The sequence below is a fragment of the Cucurbita pepo genome, chromosome 1 (assembly GCF_057944985.1).
Source record: "Cucurbita pepo subsp. pepo isolate OVF chromosome 1, ASM5794498v1, whole genome shotgun sequence".
In the NCBI taxonomy this organism is placed as follows: Eukaryota; Viridiplantae; Streptophyta; class Magnoliopsida; order Cucurbitales; family Cucurbitaceae; genus Cucurbita; species Cucurbita pepo.
In genome coordinates, this window is record NC_141798.1 from 9,280,869 (window position 1) to 9,295,224 (window position 14,356).

The 14,356-nt window shown below is 35.7% G+C and overlaps 1 protein-coding gene across 1 annotated transcript; it reads left to right on the forward strand.

Annotated features, from left to right (window-relative positions):
- The first annotated feature begins 245 nt into the window (after positions 1-245).
- LOC111806211 (SEC12-like protein 2) lies at positions 246-14,289 on the forward strand. Its single transcript, XM_023691586.2, has 10 exons — positions 246-636; positions 3,495-3,589; positions 6,153-6,303; positions 6,868-6,959; positions 7,096-7,189; positions 12,062-12,137; positions 12,216-12,336; positions 12,922-13,038; positions 13,126-13,193; positions 14,007-14,289. Exons 1-10 carry the CDS (start codon positions 331-333, stop codon positions 14,114-14,116), a joined length of 1,230 nt encoding a protein of 409 aa, XP_023547354.1. The 5' UTR covers positions 246-330; the 3' UTR covers positions 14,117-14,289.
- The last annotated feature ends 67 nt before the right edge of the window (positions 14,290-14,356 follow it).

A 14,356-nucleotide genomic window follows, 5' to 3' on the forward strand; every position in this document is an offset into this window, starting at 1 on the left:
TTTGAGATTTATGAATTTTTTTTAAATAACTAATAAAAATAACACAACAACTCAACCCGCTCTATATTTTCGAGTTTGATTGTGAACTTTATTTGAATTGTTCGGGCCACAAACCTAATCAATTCGAAATTTGGATCGGGCCCGTGTATTAAAAATATATTTTGACTTAAAATTTTGAGTCAAAGGAGAGAGGAGGTGTGAAATGAGAGAGAGGAGAGTTACATGAAACAAAACGGAAGAAGCGAGCAAAGGCCCCAAGGAGACTATATTCTCGCTTAATTTGCACCAAAACCAGACACTCAACACACAACGAGAAACCCCCCAACCCAAATGGAAGCTCCCGAGCCTTCCAATTCTCGCAAGTATGGCGTCCCTTTCTACGCAGCCGCTTGGGTGCCTTCCATTTCTCTCAAATCCGAGAAAGAATCTCCAGAATCTGAAATTGATCGGGATCAATCCGGTGACGGTGACGGTGACGTTTCCGCCGACGACAAAACATTTCCATCTCATCCCACCACCGCAGTTAATTACTACGTAGCTGCCGCTGGCGGTGGCGGAGAAGGTCGGAGTGGAATTTCCAATGCCCTCATACTAGCTCATTTCGATTTTGAATCCCGCTCGCTCTCTGATCAACCTGTAAACTCTCTCTCTCTCTCTCTCTCTCTGTTCTTCGGTGATTATTTTTCGTGTTCGAGTTTTCCTTTTCTGGTAAATGCTTGGCGTTATTTTATTTCGTCTATGTTATTGAGTGAAGCAGAAATGGGTAGATTATCATTTTTCTTCGATTGTTGATTCTCTTGCTGACTAGTTGCTATATCCTACTGTCTTTAAATTACGACCCTGTTTGGTTTTTCTTTTTGGTGATTTCTTTTCACCAATATATCGAAGTTTGCATTATGTAAATATTTGAAAATCTAAGACGTTGCTTGCTTACATTGATTTTGCCTCCTCAAATCTCGATATGATTCGGTGGCATAATTGTCCTTTACTCTCCTGCAGTTATGGTTGACCCGATGTTTTTACGGTACATTTTGATGTTTTCGTTTTTCTTTAATCTTGGAAATGTGAATTTTATAATAGAAAAATGATTAGTGTTGCCACATATGAAGATAAAACATCTTCCTAGCCTAGCCCAAGTCGATGACCAATATTCTCTCCAATTTGAAATTGGTCTCAGTACATCAAGAAGAAGCAACAGAACAAATAAATTCTTTGTTACATTTATGATTTAACAAAGGCCTGTACATCCCTGATCCTATTGAAAACTATTCCTCTCTAACAGACACTCCTATGAAATAGCCAAACAAGCATTAAAAGTATCTTGAATTTATCATTGAAGGGATGACCAAGGATCATCGAGGAGATATATGTTCAATCTTCTATAGGAAACTCCTTATGACAGATTGAAATTGCTCAATAGTTCATACCAACATCATTTCTTTCATGTAATATATAATATTCTCTGACTTGGGAGTGTAAACAACTAATCTTTATTCCTGCTAGAATATTTTCAAAGGAACCTATCACTTGATGGGCCTCCTTCTCCAATCTCATTTGCGCATTGGACCTAAAGGAAGAAAATGACAGATGGCTTTGGTTGTAAGAAACCTCCTCAACTTTCATGGTTAAGTCCTCTAAGCCGAGACATGCACAAGGTTTGAGAGAACGAGGCGACACGAGTGTTGAAGACAAGCTCGAAGAGGGTCGAGTAGGGCCCTGGGCCATAATCTCAGAAGTCGAGGTTTCAATATGAGTTTTGGCATGTGACTTTGGAATTAAGTCTGTCTATACGAAAGATGAAATCTCACCAAATTTGGTGTTAACGGATACTCGACAGACTATGCATAGGGTTGTATGTTTGCTCGCCAAAATGACGTCTACTCGAGAAGGATTGGACATGCCTCAAAATGTACTATAGGGGGAGGCATAGTATCAACTCTCCACCACCCCTAGGCCTTATGGCTTAAGCGAATTACCCTGTAGCACATACGTGTGTCATAGTGAGGGCAAGCGTTACGAGACGAGTGTCTCAAACGACTTCCTTTGAAATGGGTTTTTCAAGGACAGTACCGGGCAGCACAGGTGTGCCGGTATTGCGCCCTAGTCCATGTGTCAGAGGTTGGGTTATGCACCAGCTATCCAGTATGGTGTCTGTAAATGACATGACATGGGCACGGGAGGGCCAACGCCTCGATTGAACCCGGATGAATGGATGTTCGGGATGCCCCGATGTTATGAACGACACGTGGGCCTGTTCTTGATTGCATGATCGAGTGAGTTGTGATGGCTGACGACACCTCGTGACTTGGGAGGATGTCAAGACATATGTGGGCCATGTCGATTGGGAACCAAGATGACACGATGAGATGCGACGTTACATTGAGCGACCTTGGCCCCGAGTAGAGGCAAGGTCAAACTGAATGACTTGGCCTAGTGCAGAAGCAAGTCGATTGTTTCACGGACGATTGAACGTGCGTGCGTAGATGGCGTGTGTGGCTGAACAAGCTTGGATTCCGCACAAGTGATGTTTAGTTGGCGAAGACAAACCTCGCATGAGGTCCGACGAAGCCACGAAGTTGGGGCAAAAAATGCACATGAGGCTTGGGTTCCCCTTAAGGCTGGTCGTGAACATGAGTAATAACTGTGTTTCCTTTCAAAAAAGAAAAAAAGAAAAGAAAAAAAAAAAATTAAAAAGCACGATTAACAACCTTCACCACTCCCAAAAATTTTCTCAAAGATCGACCAATTTGAATGACACCTCGACTTAATCTCCTGAAGAGAAATGTACATTGTTGTTTGTGATCTGCCAGTGTCATTTACCTATGTGAAAATCTTCTGTAACTACTAACTTTTTTCCTCTATCTTGAAGCTGACTCGAGCAATCTTCCAACAAAATAAAGTGGACAAGTCAATTGGAACAATTTTCATTAAGAATGCATTCAATAATTTGCTTTTTCTATCACCTGCTGAGGCCTTTCTTAGAGAAAATAGCATGCAAAAATGGCCAGTCTACATCGTTATAAGCTTTCTCAAGATTTAATTTGAAGATAATTCCTATGTATTTTCCTTCTATTCTTCCTTTCGTACATACCTTCTTTAACAAATGAATGGCATTGACAATTTGTCTATCGGCTATTACCATCAAATGCAGCATGCTTTAACTAAAACCATGGAGGGTTTGGGTCAATGCCATCAAGGTTATCATTTCTGAGGATTGGTTTGAACAAAATCAGATGATCTATTTTTTATTTTTTATTTTTTATTTTTTATGATTTGCATTTAGCTCATATCCCCTCTTTAGTTAGTTTGCTATTACATTCGTTAACGTTTTATCATATTTGTGTTATCGTAATTTTATGAGATTTATTTGAATCCTGTGGAATGCTTTTTATTTGGTAGCTTTTTGCTCTATTTCCGTACAATCTTTTGCTATCATTTTTTGCTGCTGCCTTTTTTTTAGTTGGTATGCATTCATTAGTGATCTATCCTTCCAGGTTGCAAAATATGGAACTGGTTCTGATTTGCCTTACAGAATGGCTGCTCATCCAGCTGGAGATGGAATTATTTGTTCTTTTCCAAAAAGTTGCAGGTACTACTATTTCCGTTAACTGAATAAATTAATACGAACCAAAGATGATGATTATTAGTTCTTTCTTCGATAGACCTATGGCCAGTCTAAATCTCAATATACTAATAACTGTTTTAGGTAGGCATGTATGAAACAAAAAAGAGAATTGATCAAAGGGTACAAACTCCAAAAAGAATGAAAAAGAAAAATAAAGAGAAATACAAAGAAACGGCAACCCATAACAAATAATAAACTTAAAAAGTTGACAAAGAACTCATTCATCAAATTGAATCAAGAGAATTAACATTGAACTGCTCATAGAAGTTGAAATAGGCTTTTGGAAGCTCCATCAAGTATTGGCGAAGAATTTCAGTCTTCATTTCAAGGAACTGTATTTAACACAAAAATTTCTTTTGAATTCTTTTGAATTCCTCTTTGAGATGAGCTATCCAAGCCGATAAATGAGCACTACATAGCGGTATTTGACTCCATAAGAAATGTTGAAAATAAATCTCAAAGTGAGCCTTGGAAGATAAAATTCACACATCTTCAAATTGAATATATATTTAGGAGAAATGCCAAAAAACTACTTAAACTTTCAAAAAAGGTTCATTTTTCTCGAATAATAAATGATCAATGAATAAATCGAGAGAACATTTGATAGTTCCAAGGAGTTTAGCGTTAAAATTAGTACTATCATGAACCAAGAGCTACCTTGAAACAACGAAAAAACTACGTTAAATGCTGCCTTGAAACGATAAGGAAGCCCTAATGATTAATGTAGCCGAAATAACTTCTTGGTAGAAGGCAAGAGCCAAAAAGCCTGGAGTAAAAGCGCGGCGAACATCTTCAGCTAATATTCTAATGAAGAAGTTAAAGCTATCTTGACATAAATTGTGAAATTAATGTTGGCCGCTGAACCTCTGTAATTATTTGTGCAAGAGAGCTTCTTAGAAAATGACAACCAATAAACCCCAATTATGAAGGCAACTGAAATATCAAAAGATGCTGAAACCAAAAACACCTCACCAGGAAACAAACTTCAAAGGGAAAACCTATGCTCGAAGACAAAATATTCATTGAAGCATTAAAAGTATTCCTTGTGGATCTTCTTAGCATTTTTCCGAAGGCATTTAACGATGGAATTTCGCACATTTGTAAACCACAAAGCTTAATTGAAAAGGAAAACTTGCAAGGAATTCAATATTATGCGAATCGTTGTCCAGAAAATCTCCTCTTCTCTTTATCTTTGATCACAATGGATGCTAGACAAGAGTGCTTATCCTGTAACCATTTTTCCAATTTTAGATGAAGTTTCTAAGAATTCTCTATTTTCCACCGCAATACTTTTGTATAACATTTTCTTCCATCTTCAACGTTGCCTTATTGGCCATAAACGGGTTGATGACCAACCGTCCCTGATGATGCTTTTCTAATGTTTCCTTAACATCCTTCCATTTATAATGGGCAAACAACTGGTTAAACACAAATCAGTCACTAAAATTTTTAAAGACTACTTTATCTTTCTAAACCAATCTCTAGAGTCTTGTTCTTTCTTAATCCAATGACGTTGATTTGAAGAATCTAGAGACAGAATAAGACAAAAATTCCTTGACAAAGAGAAGAATGATTCTTCCTTTTTACCAACTCAGCATATGTACTTCATTATGATCGTTTTACCCATCCAAATGATTTAAAAAACCATCTCAAATCATTTCCCAAAAACCCAACCAATCGTTTTTGTTGTTACTAGCTGGAACCATAACTACTGATCTACGACCAGAAGGTTTTATAACAATACCTTGAGAATCCAGCCAAAACAATTCATCTTCTTACTTAACCGACAAATTACAAACTCACCCTTAACAGGCCTAAAGAAGTGTGATGTTAATAGAGACTGCATAAGGTCAACTGAAGCTTCCTCGAACCAAAGAATTTCTTATGATGAACAACAATGGAGAAAAGGCAAGAACTATTTTGTTTTCAATCTCTAAAAATCAGAGCCTAAAGAATTGATGAAAAGTCCTTTCCTATGGTAAAAGGCTTCATATTCTGAAATATCCTTAAACATAACTTGATTTGTGACTGATAAGAAGGCTAAAATGGATGAACTCGAAGATGTATGAAAGCTAGGATTGGAGAAGAGAAGGAAGGAAAGAGAAAGAGAGAGAGTAGAGAGCATATATTTGCTTGCCTGAACATTTCCTTTTCCTTGCTTAGCCTCTTTGATTATGAGTAAAATTCTATCCTGAACTACAAAACAGATAGGCATTCATGACATATGACAAAAACTAAGAAGTTGCAACAGTTTGGTATTTTTATATCCATGTTTCTCATGTTAAGGTCCTCCAATTTGTCAATTATGAAATAAGACTGGAGTACAGTACTTTCAGTCTTGAAATTAATCTTCCTGTTCATCATCCCAAAATAGAGTTGAAGTTTTCCTTAAGAGAAGTTACTGTTTCATAATATTTAACTGCAAGTTGGAGTCGTATCCTGTGGTTAATTTGATTTTCATCTTTTATATCATGGTGTAACTTGAGAAGCTTCGATTTGTAATTAATATTTTGCTCTCTTTATTCAGCTTGTTTAAATTGGATATCAAAAAGGACGATGGAGACCAGAAACTCGGTCTAAAACTCTCTCAGAAGGTGCTCAGCCAGTTGGAAGATGTTGGACTGCAGTTAGCCTTGAAATTTAACAACGAGGGCTCATTGCTTGCCACTGGTGGCGAGGTAGGAATTTTTCTATTTGATTGATCTTTTTTGGGAAGGAAACAACTTTCTATACTGCACACAATTTAAAGTATGAGAGGGTGGGGAGTTAAGGTATTCTTCCAAAGAGGCAAAAGGAGCTTACAAATTCAATCATTAGAAACCTAAAATGTTAATAACTTATGCATTTCTCCAAGTGCTCGCTGTTTGCAACTCTGTTCTGTCATTTTATTATGGTGAAGTTTTGATATCATTAAGTTCACTGTAACCCATAGCTTAAGCTTTTAGGTTAAATGATTATTTAACATGTTACTAGAGTAGAATGTCATATGTTCAAACTTCATGTCATTCTCTCCAATTAATATTGATTTTTACTTGTTGGACTTTCTACAAATTTCGAAGCCCACACGTGAGGGAGAGTGCTAAATTATTGATATGATTAAGTTTACCGCAACCCATCAACTTGAGCTATTGGGTTGAAGAGTGATTTAACACATTGCATGCATATATTAAAATTCTTTAGGATGTTTGGTTTTTATCTAGAAGTAGCTTGCATTATTATTCTCTGATTTGAATGCAGTACAGGATGGAAATTTAAGGGTCTTCAAGTGGCCTAGCTTGGACATTATTCTCAATGAACCCAATGCCCATTCTACTGTGAAGGACTTGGATTTCAGGTCTGCAATGTTATAGTTTCTTTTTCTTGATAGATCCTGCATATGTTAGATAATATGATAAGTGTATGTTGTTTGTTTATCTAAACTCCATTTGCGTGATGAAGTTTTGGTGATAGGTGTCATTTTACTTTTGCAGTCCTGATGGCAAGTATCTGGTCTCCTTAGGTGGCCCTTGTAGAGTGTGGGATGTGACTTCATCAACTGTAGTAACTGCTCTTCCAAAAGGAAATGTGAGTAAATAATTGTTTTATTATTTGAAGGCCTTGTGCATTTAGTTTTTGAGGCATTTGCATCTATGTTAAGCTCTTTATTGTATTCCCTTTGATATTTGGGTTCGTGTGGTGTCATTGACTGACATGTACTTGTATTTGCCTTTATTAGATAAACATGAGGTTCCATCTCAAAACTAATTTGTAATAAGAGGAGCAACTCATGGATCTTATAGAGTGAGATCTCTTCATTTTTTTGATGTGAGATCCTTAACATACCCCTTCAAGATGGTGCTTCTTCGACTACCCCATTATTGGGTCGGATCTTGATATTTTTGAGACCAAATACCCATTTAGGCTTCATGGGCTATGATAGCATATTAAATAAACATAGGGTTCCATCTCAAAACCATGTGGCAATGAGAGAGTAACTCATATGTTTTATAAAATTGTGAGGTATCTTAATCTTTCTGACATGCTAACCTCAACAACATTTTTCTTATAGGTTGTGTTTTGAGGGGGATTGGGTGGGCAGGGATTCTTTTGGTCTTTTTGGGGCTTTCTTGATGTGTGATTTCGTTGGGTGCTTTTGGAGGCTTCTCTTTACTTTATGCCTTTCCTGTAATTTTATTTTTTTATTTTTTGAATAGCAAAATCTCCTGCTTGATATGGAGTATATCCTTGACACCAATAAGATTTCGACCTCGACCAAGACCCTTCATACTGACTGAATGCATGGTAGAAGTGATAATTTGTTTATTAATTGCTTTTCTTGACTATGGAATCTGGTTCTACCCCTGGAATCCATGAGAGAGTGAGAAGCATGGCCCACTTCTTACTCCCAAGTTACATCTAGAAATTTATTCTTTTAGCATTTTTCTTATGCTTTTCACTCGTTGAAAGCCTGACCACCACTCCATCCAGATATCATCTCATCCTCAACCACTATGGAAATATTTCCATTTCACATTTCTTTTTACTCTGATTTAGAAGAAGAGGTATTTATGAGTAAAGTTTAGAAGAATAGCCAAGCACCAAGATTGATATTGAACTTGAAGTTGTAAAGTTTGCCGATTAAAGAAATCCTTATATGGTCTCAAGTGGGCTTGAAGAGCTTGGTTTGAATGCTTTGGGAAAGTAGTGACTATGATATGAACCATGACATCAATCATACAAGATAAACTTTAAGGAAGATGTGAAGAAAATGTTGTTCAAGCTTCATTTATTCTTGGATGGTTACAAATTTTGGGTGGATGGTAATTTAGAGTTATGGTGTTTCTTTAATGTATTTTAAGGCTTATTTACGTAGTGGTTAATTGTGTCCATAAAGTATACATAGTGGCTAATTATGGTCATAAAGTATGAAAGTTACCACTCTTGGAATGCCTCATGGAAGGTTAAAAGTTTTCATTTTGAGGTTATATGAAGCCATGTATCTTATATTTGTAAAGAGACTTAGTAAAAATAGTATTTGTGTTTTCTTTTAGCCAATAGAAGTTCCTTTGCAATTCAATGTAGTTTAGGTTGCATGTAGAATCATTCAAGCTAGACATGATCGATCTTGCTTGTGGAGTGATTCGAATCTCAAACAAATATTCTTGCCTTGAGATATTTGATCAACAAGGTAATTTGGATTTTACTTTCCCTTGGAGTGATTCTTTATTATTAGGGCTAAGTGCTCTTACCTTTCCTTTGCAATTCTATGTAGTTTAGATTGCATGTTTAGAATCATTCAAGCTAGATATGATCGATCTTGCCTGTGGAGTGATTCAAATCTCAAACAAGTATTCTTGCCTTGAGACATTCGATCAACAAGGTAATCTAAATTTTACTTCCCTTGTAGTGATTCCTTATCATTTGGTATAAGAGCTTTCCTTTGGTCTGATTCTTTATCAGACTAGCTATGGCTACCTTCAAAGTCAACGGATCATATGGGAATAATAAAACTACTATTTTAGTTGTGTAATTGATCTTAAGAACAAACTTCGAAGTCTTGAATTTCTTTTTAGGGAGAGTTAGATAAAAATGGCTCGGGGGGATGTTAACAAATTGGTCTACTACCGAAACGAGACTTCATAAGTTCAGGGACTTGAGAACGGAACAAAAGACGGGGCGACATGGGGGCGAAAAAAGGTAAGAGAGGGATGGGGTTTCTCTCGCTTTTGGCAACGCCCATGTTGTGGCAATTCCACCCAGAAGGTAATGGGTTACTCCTATAGCACGTCCTTGGACAATGCTCAAGGCTTGGGAAGATCAAAGAAAGAACCTGTTCGATGAAAGATTCGAGGAAAAATATAAATTCTCGTGATTTGTATCCAAAAATAAGTTCAAAATTGAAAAAATTGGATCACGAAATTACGAAACATAATTTTATTGAATTGGATCTATTTTTGTTTATCAAAAGAAATATGTAATTGACTTAGTTCAAGACACATGTTTACTTCGGTTGTCAAACAACAGGAACTCCTATGAATCGAGTCTAGAAGTCAGAACTTGTAGAAGTTGAAGAAGTAAAGAACAAAGACAAACACCTAAGACTTATGGTAGACTAATCAATTTATCTCATACATCTATATATAACATTTATATCAAGTATGGTGAGTCAATTCATGCATTCACCTGGACCCATTCATTTCGAAGTAGTATACAAAATTCTGAGATATTTGAAAGGAACTCCAGGTATAGGTGTATTATTTCAGAAGCATGACAATTTTCAAGTTGAAGTGTTTATTAATGCAGATTAGGTTGGAAGCACTACTGATAGAAGATTTACATCTACTTATTGTTCGTTTGTTGGAGGAAATTTAGTACATAGCAGAATAAAAAACAAAATATATTAGTCACAAGTAGTGCTGAAGTTGAATTTAGAGCCTTAGTATATGTAATTTGCGAAGGTATATGGATTAACAGGATACTTGGAAATTGTCTCAAAGCACCTATATAGGTCAATTGTGATAACAAGAACTGATAATTTAGTCTTACATGATAGATCTAAGCATATTGAAGTTGACATTATTTCATAAAACCGAAGATTAATGCAAGTGTAATATGCATATCTTATCTTTTGTCGACAAAAAAATGAAAAGAAAAAAAAAAAAAAAACGGTTGATATGTTAATTATAGGTCTTTCAAAAAGACAATTTGATAAACTTATCAAACAAGTTGCCTATGGAAGATATCAACAAACCAGGAGGGAGAGTGTTGAACCGTGTATCAACAAACAAGTTGCCTTGTGTATATTGTACTTTCCCTATTGGTTCATGTTCTGTCTTCTATATATGAGGACCGTGTATTTGTTTAGATGGGTAAGAACAAATACAGTACTATTATTTTTCGTCCCTAAGTTTAAGTCCAGTGTTTTATCTAATTGATTCAAGAATGTCCTGCTTTTTAGTATTGAAAAGCAAATGGCCTTTGTGGCTAATAGACAAATTTTGGATGCTTCTTCAATTGCAAATGAGGTGATTGATGATTGGACAGCATCTCAGAAGAAGGGTGTTCTTAAACTTCATTTGTTTTTGCATGAGCAAGATGCTCATTGGCCCAACATCATTGTTGATAAATACTATCATTCAGAGGCTAATTTCCTTTTGCCAAAGCACATCACGAGGGTCCATACAAATCTCCTTGGTGTTTATTTGTTTCGTCCTTTTGGCATAACTCTTGTTTGACTTGTGGAATTATTGCTACAATTTTCCAAGACTTTTTTGAATAACCACTTGACCTATTCGAATTATTGTAATGCTTGCTCAAGTTTGGAATAGTTCACAAGAAGCTTGGGATTTGGGCTTCATCATGATCTTAATGATTTAGTGGTGATTGTATGGGCCAGTCTCTCCCATTTTCAATCTGTAGGTTTGTTTTGATGGTAGTTTTTATTTAAAGTGTGATTGTATAAGTTCTTTCGATTGATGTATTAGGTCTTTCTTTTACTTAAGATAGACCTTTGTAATTCTTTTATAATGAGAAATAATTATTTTCTGAATTTTTCCTGGAAAATCAATATGATATCAAATTAGGAAGTCTTGGGTTCAAACCAATGTAATCTCATATTCGCCCTAAATAATATTGATTTCCGCTTGTTAGAAATACAAATTTTCAAGCCCTCAAGTAGGGGAGCGTTAAAGTATTAATATAATTACATTTACTTTAACCCAACAACTTAAGTTTTTGGGTTCATGGGTGATTTAACACTATCATTTATAATATAACTTTTGATTCTTGGCGTTGGTCTCTTTTAACCCTGTTTACGTGGCTAGTTTCTGCTACATATCATTGTTCTAACAACCTTTATTTGATGGTTTGAAAAGATGCCTATCCTAAGATTTTTTTTTTTTTTTTTTTAAATTCTTTTTATGGGAGCTTAATCTTGGAGGTCTTGACATAGTTATTCGATTTCAAAGGAGAATGCCTCAGTTTACCTTCTCTCCTTGTTGTGTGATGCGTTTTTCTAATTTGGAGCATCCTTGTCATTTCTTTTCTTAGTGCTCTTATTGCCTCATAGTGTCGGGCAATGTTTGATGCTTTTGGTTAGTCTATGGTTTTGTCAAATGATGTTTTTGGTATCCTTGATTCAGTTTTTGTGGTAATCCTTTCTATGGTGTAAAAAGAACTTTCTGGCTAGCTAAGTTTTATTTTGGTATCTCTAGTTTTGAGAGATGATCGAATTTTCAAGGATGATTTCTCAACCTTAGATAGCTTCATGAATTTGCTTTTATATCATGCTATGTGTCAGTGTAAACATAAACTTCCATTTTCTGATTATATTCTTTCTTTGTTGATTTCAGCTTTATTGTATCTCACCTTTATTTGAAGCTTTTTTCAAAACTCCTTTTATTTTATTAATCAATGAAATATGTCTCTTCCCAAAAAACTTGTTGGTGTGTCTTGCAGGATGAGGTTTTTGTCTCATGCAGATTTTCTTTGGCCAACAACGGGAATATGGTTTTATACACTGCTACAGTGACTGGTAAAGAGATTTCTTCCGAGTTATGTTTGCCCTATAATTCTATTGTTATCTAATCTTGGTGAGGATTCTATTAAATAGGCAAAGGTGGAGCCATTGTAACCTGGGATGCAACCACTTGGAGGAGGGTAGCCTCAAAGCTCATAACTCGTGATAATATTACTGCATTCAATGTTTCAGCTAATGGGAAGCTCCTTGCCTGGTACTAAAATAAGTGATTTTTTTTCATGCAAGTTATCTGCTATTTTGATACCGGAACATTGCAGTCGTTCCTCCTATTATGATGTCCATGTTTAGAATATGTCAAATACCATTAAATGGGAGGTGAAATTCCAGCTCCCTAGGTGTTCTAACCTTGTGGGATGCTCTATGTTGTGTTGCCCATGATTTGCTTAGGTCTTCGTTAGGGTGCACTGTGAGATTGGTTTTAATCAGACCCAATTTTTGGGGCAATAAGGCCTATTAGGTAGTGGGAAAACTGTAGACTCTGTTTCATGCATGACATATCTAACTTATCAGAAAAATTCCGGACAAGGTTATTTATCTTTTCCTGTTTGTCCGTGTGGACTAAAAATTTCGAAAGGTTATTTTGCAAATGAGATTAAGTTGAAAACAAAAAAATGATTATTACAGTCCTTTTAACTTATGCCTTCACTAGTAACTATTCTATTCCAAATAACGAATAACATTGTTTTTTGTTACCTTGCTGGCTAGGCTACTCTTGAATATGAATGGTGTTGTAGTTTGAATACACTCAGTAACAATTTCTGCTTCATTATTGGTGTAGTGGTACAACTCAGGGAGATGTTCTGATCATAAATTCAACCAGCATGCGAGTCCAAAAGATAGTTAAGAAGGCACACCTTGGTTTTGTAACTGCAATGAGCTTTTTCCATGATTCAAGGTTTTAATCAAACATCTCCGTTTAACATAATTAGATATCACTGTAATAATATTGATTATGAAGGATGTTATTTTTTTTTTAATCCAGGGCTTTGGTTTCTGCATCAATGGACTCCAGTGTTAGGGTGACTGTAATCGAGGAGGAGCAGAAAAACGGTACTTGTATCCTTGCTTTATGGTCTGATAACTCAAATGTCTATCATCACATGCCATCAGTTGTGAATTGTCACCTTACTGCACTTGACCTATAGAAACAGGATATAGAATGATATCCACGCACACTGCACCATCTCTAGTAGCAGGCTTATGTTTAAAACAGCATGATACATAAGCCTGCTACCAGTTTTGATAGAAAACAGCATGATATAACTTTGGGCTTTTAATCGAAGGATTTTATGTTCTTTATTGTTTGGTCATGGTTAATGGTGAAAGATACAATGTGCTTGATGTAGCCTAGTCTTAGGAAAATTTTACTTAAAAAGAAAAAATCATGAAAATATATGTTTTCACCGATGTTCTCTCATTAAACTGAAAATGATAGAATAAAAATGGCTAAGATGCCTTCACCGCTCCTTAGTGGAACTGTCTCACTTTGTCTATATTTGGTGAAGGACATTTCTTCTTAACTATATCTGAGTAATGATTACCTCTGGTTCCTATGTCCACCTTGAGGTGTTGTGCATTTGGTGAACGCATAGTTTTAACACTGATTTTGACCATCATGTTTGATGTTTTAGGCTTTTTCTAATGTTGGTATATTTTTTTTAACATTAACTTAGATATTTTTTATTCGTAGATGATGTATGTATGAAGGGTCCGAACTTCATATATATCTTCTTTTAACCTAAAATTGACATTTAATTCATGTAGTATAATGACTTGTTACATAAGAGCGTTAATAAACTTTACTAATCTAATAGCAAATGGAGGCCCGAGGGTATCACTAAATCACCATTTATTTGCTTGCAGGAATGAACTTGTGGGTCATCATATTCATTTTGTTAATTGCCGTTGCTGCATATTTAATCAAGAATGGTAAATTTGACAAGTTTGAGCTTCCCACCTTTTCCAGTGGTTAAATGAAGGTGGAATGTTGAGGAACTCAAAGCCTATCAATCTTAATTGGAACTGTTTTGACTCTCCCATAGCATACTTGTTATATTCAAATTCAAATAAGCAGTGTCCTAGTTCTATGATCATATATGTAAAATTTCCACAGTTTTGTTAATGTTCAAAATTGAAATTTTCTTGATCTACCCTCTTTAAGTTTGTTCTATTTTTTTTTCCTCTCTAACATTGAAGAATAGATGAGAAGGACA

Excerpts from the sequence above, each read along its gene's own strand:
- LOC111806211 (XM_023691586.2), top strand. The coding sequence starts at position 331 with ATGGAAGCTCCCGAGCCTTCCAATTCTCGCAAGTATGGCGTCCCTTTC. Across the intron at positions 637-3,494 it reads GCTCGCTCTCTGATCAACCT|GTTGCAAAATATGGAACTGG; the intron begins GTAAACTCTCTC and ends CTATCCTTCCAG. Across the intron at positions 12,337-12,921 it reads AATGGGAAGCTCCTTGCCTG|TGGTACAACTCAGGGAGATG; the intron begins GTACTAAAATAA and ends TTATTGGTGTAG.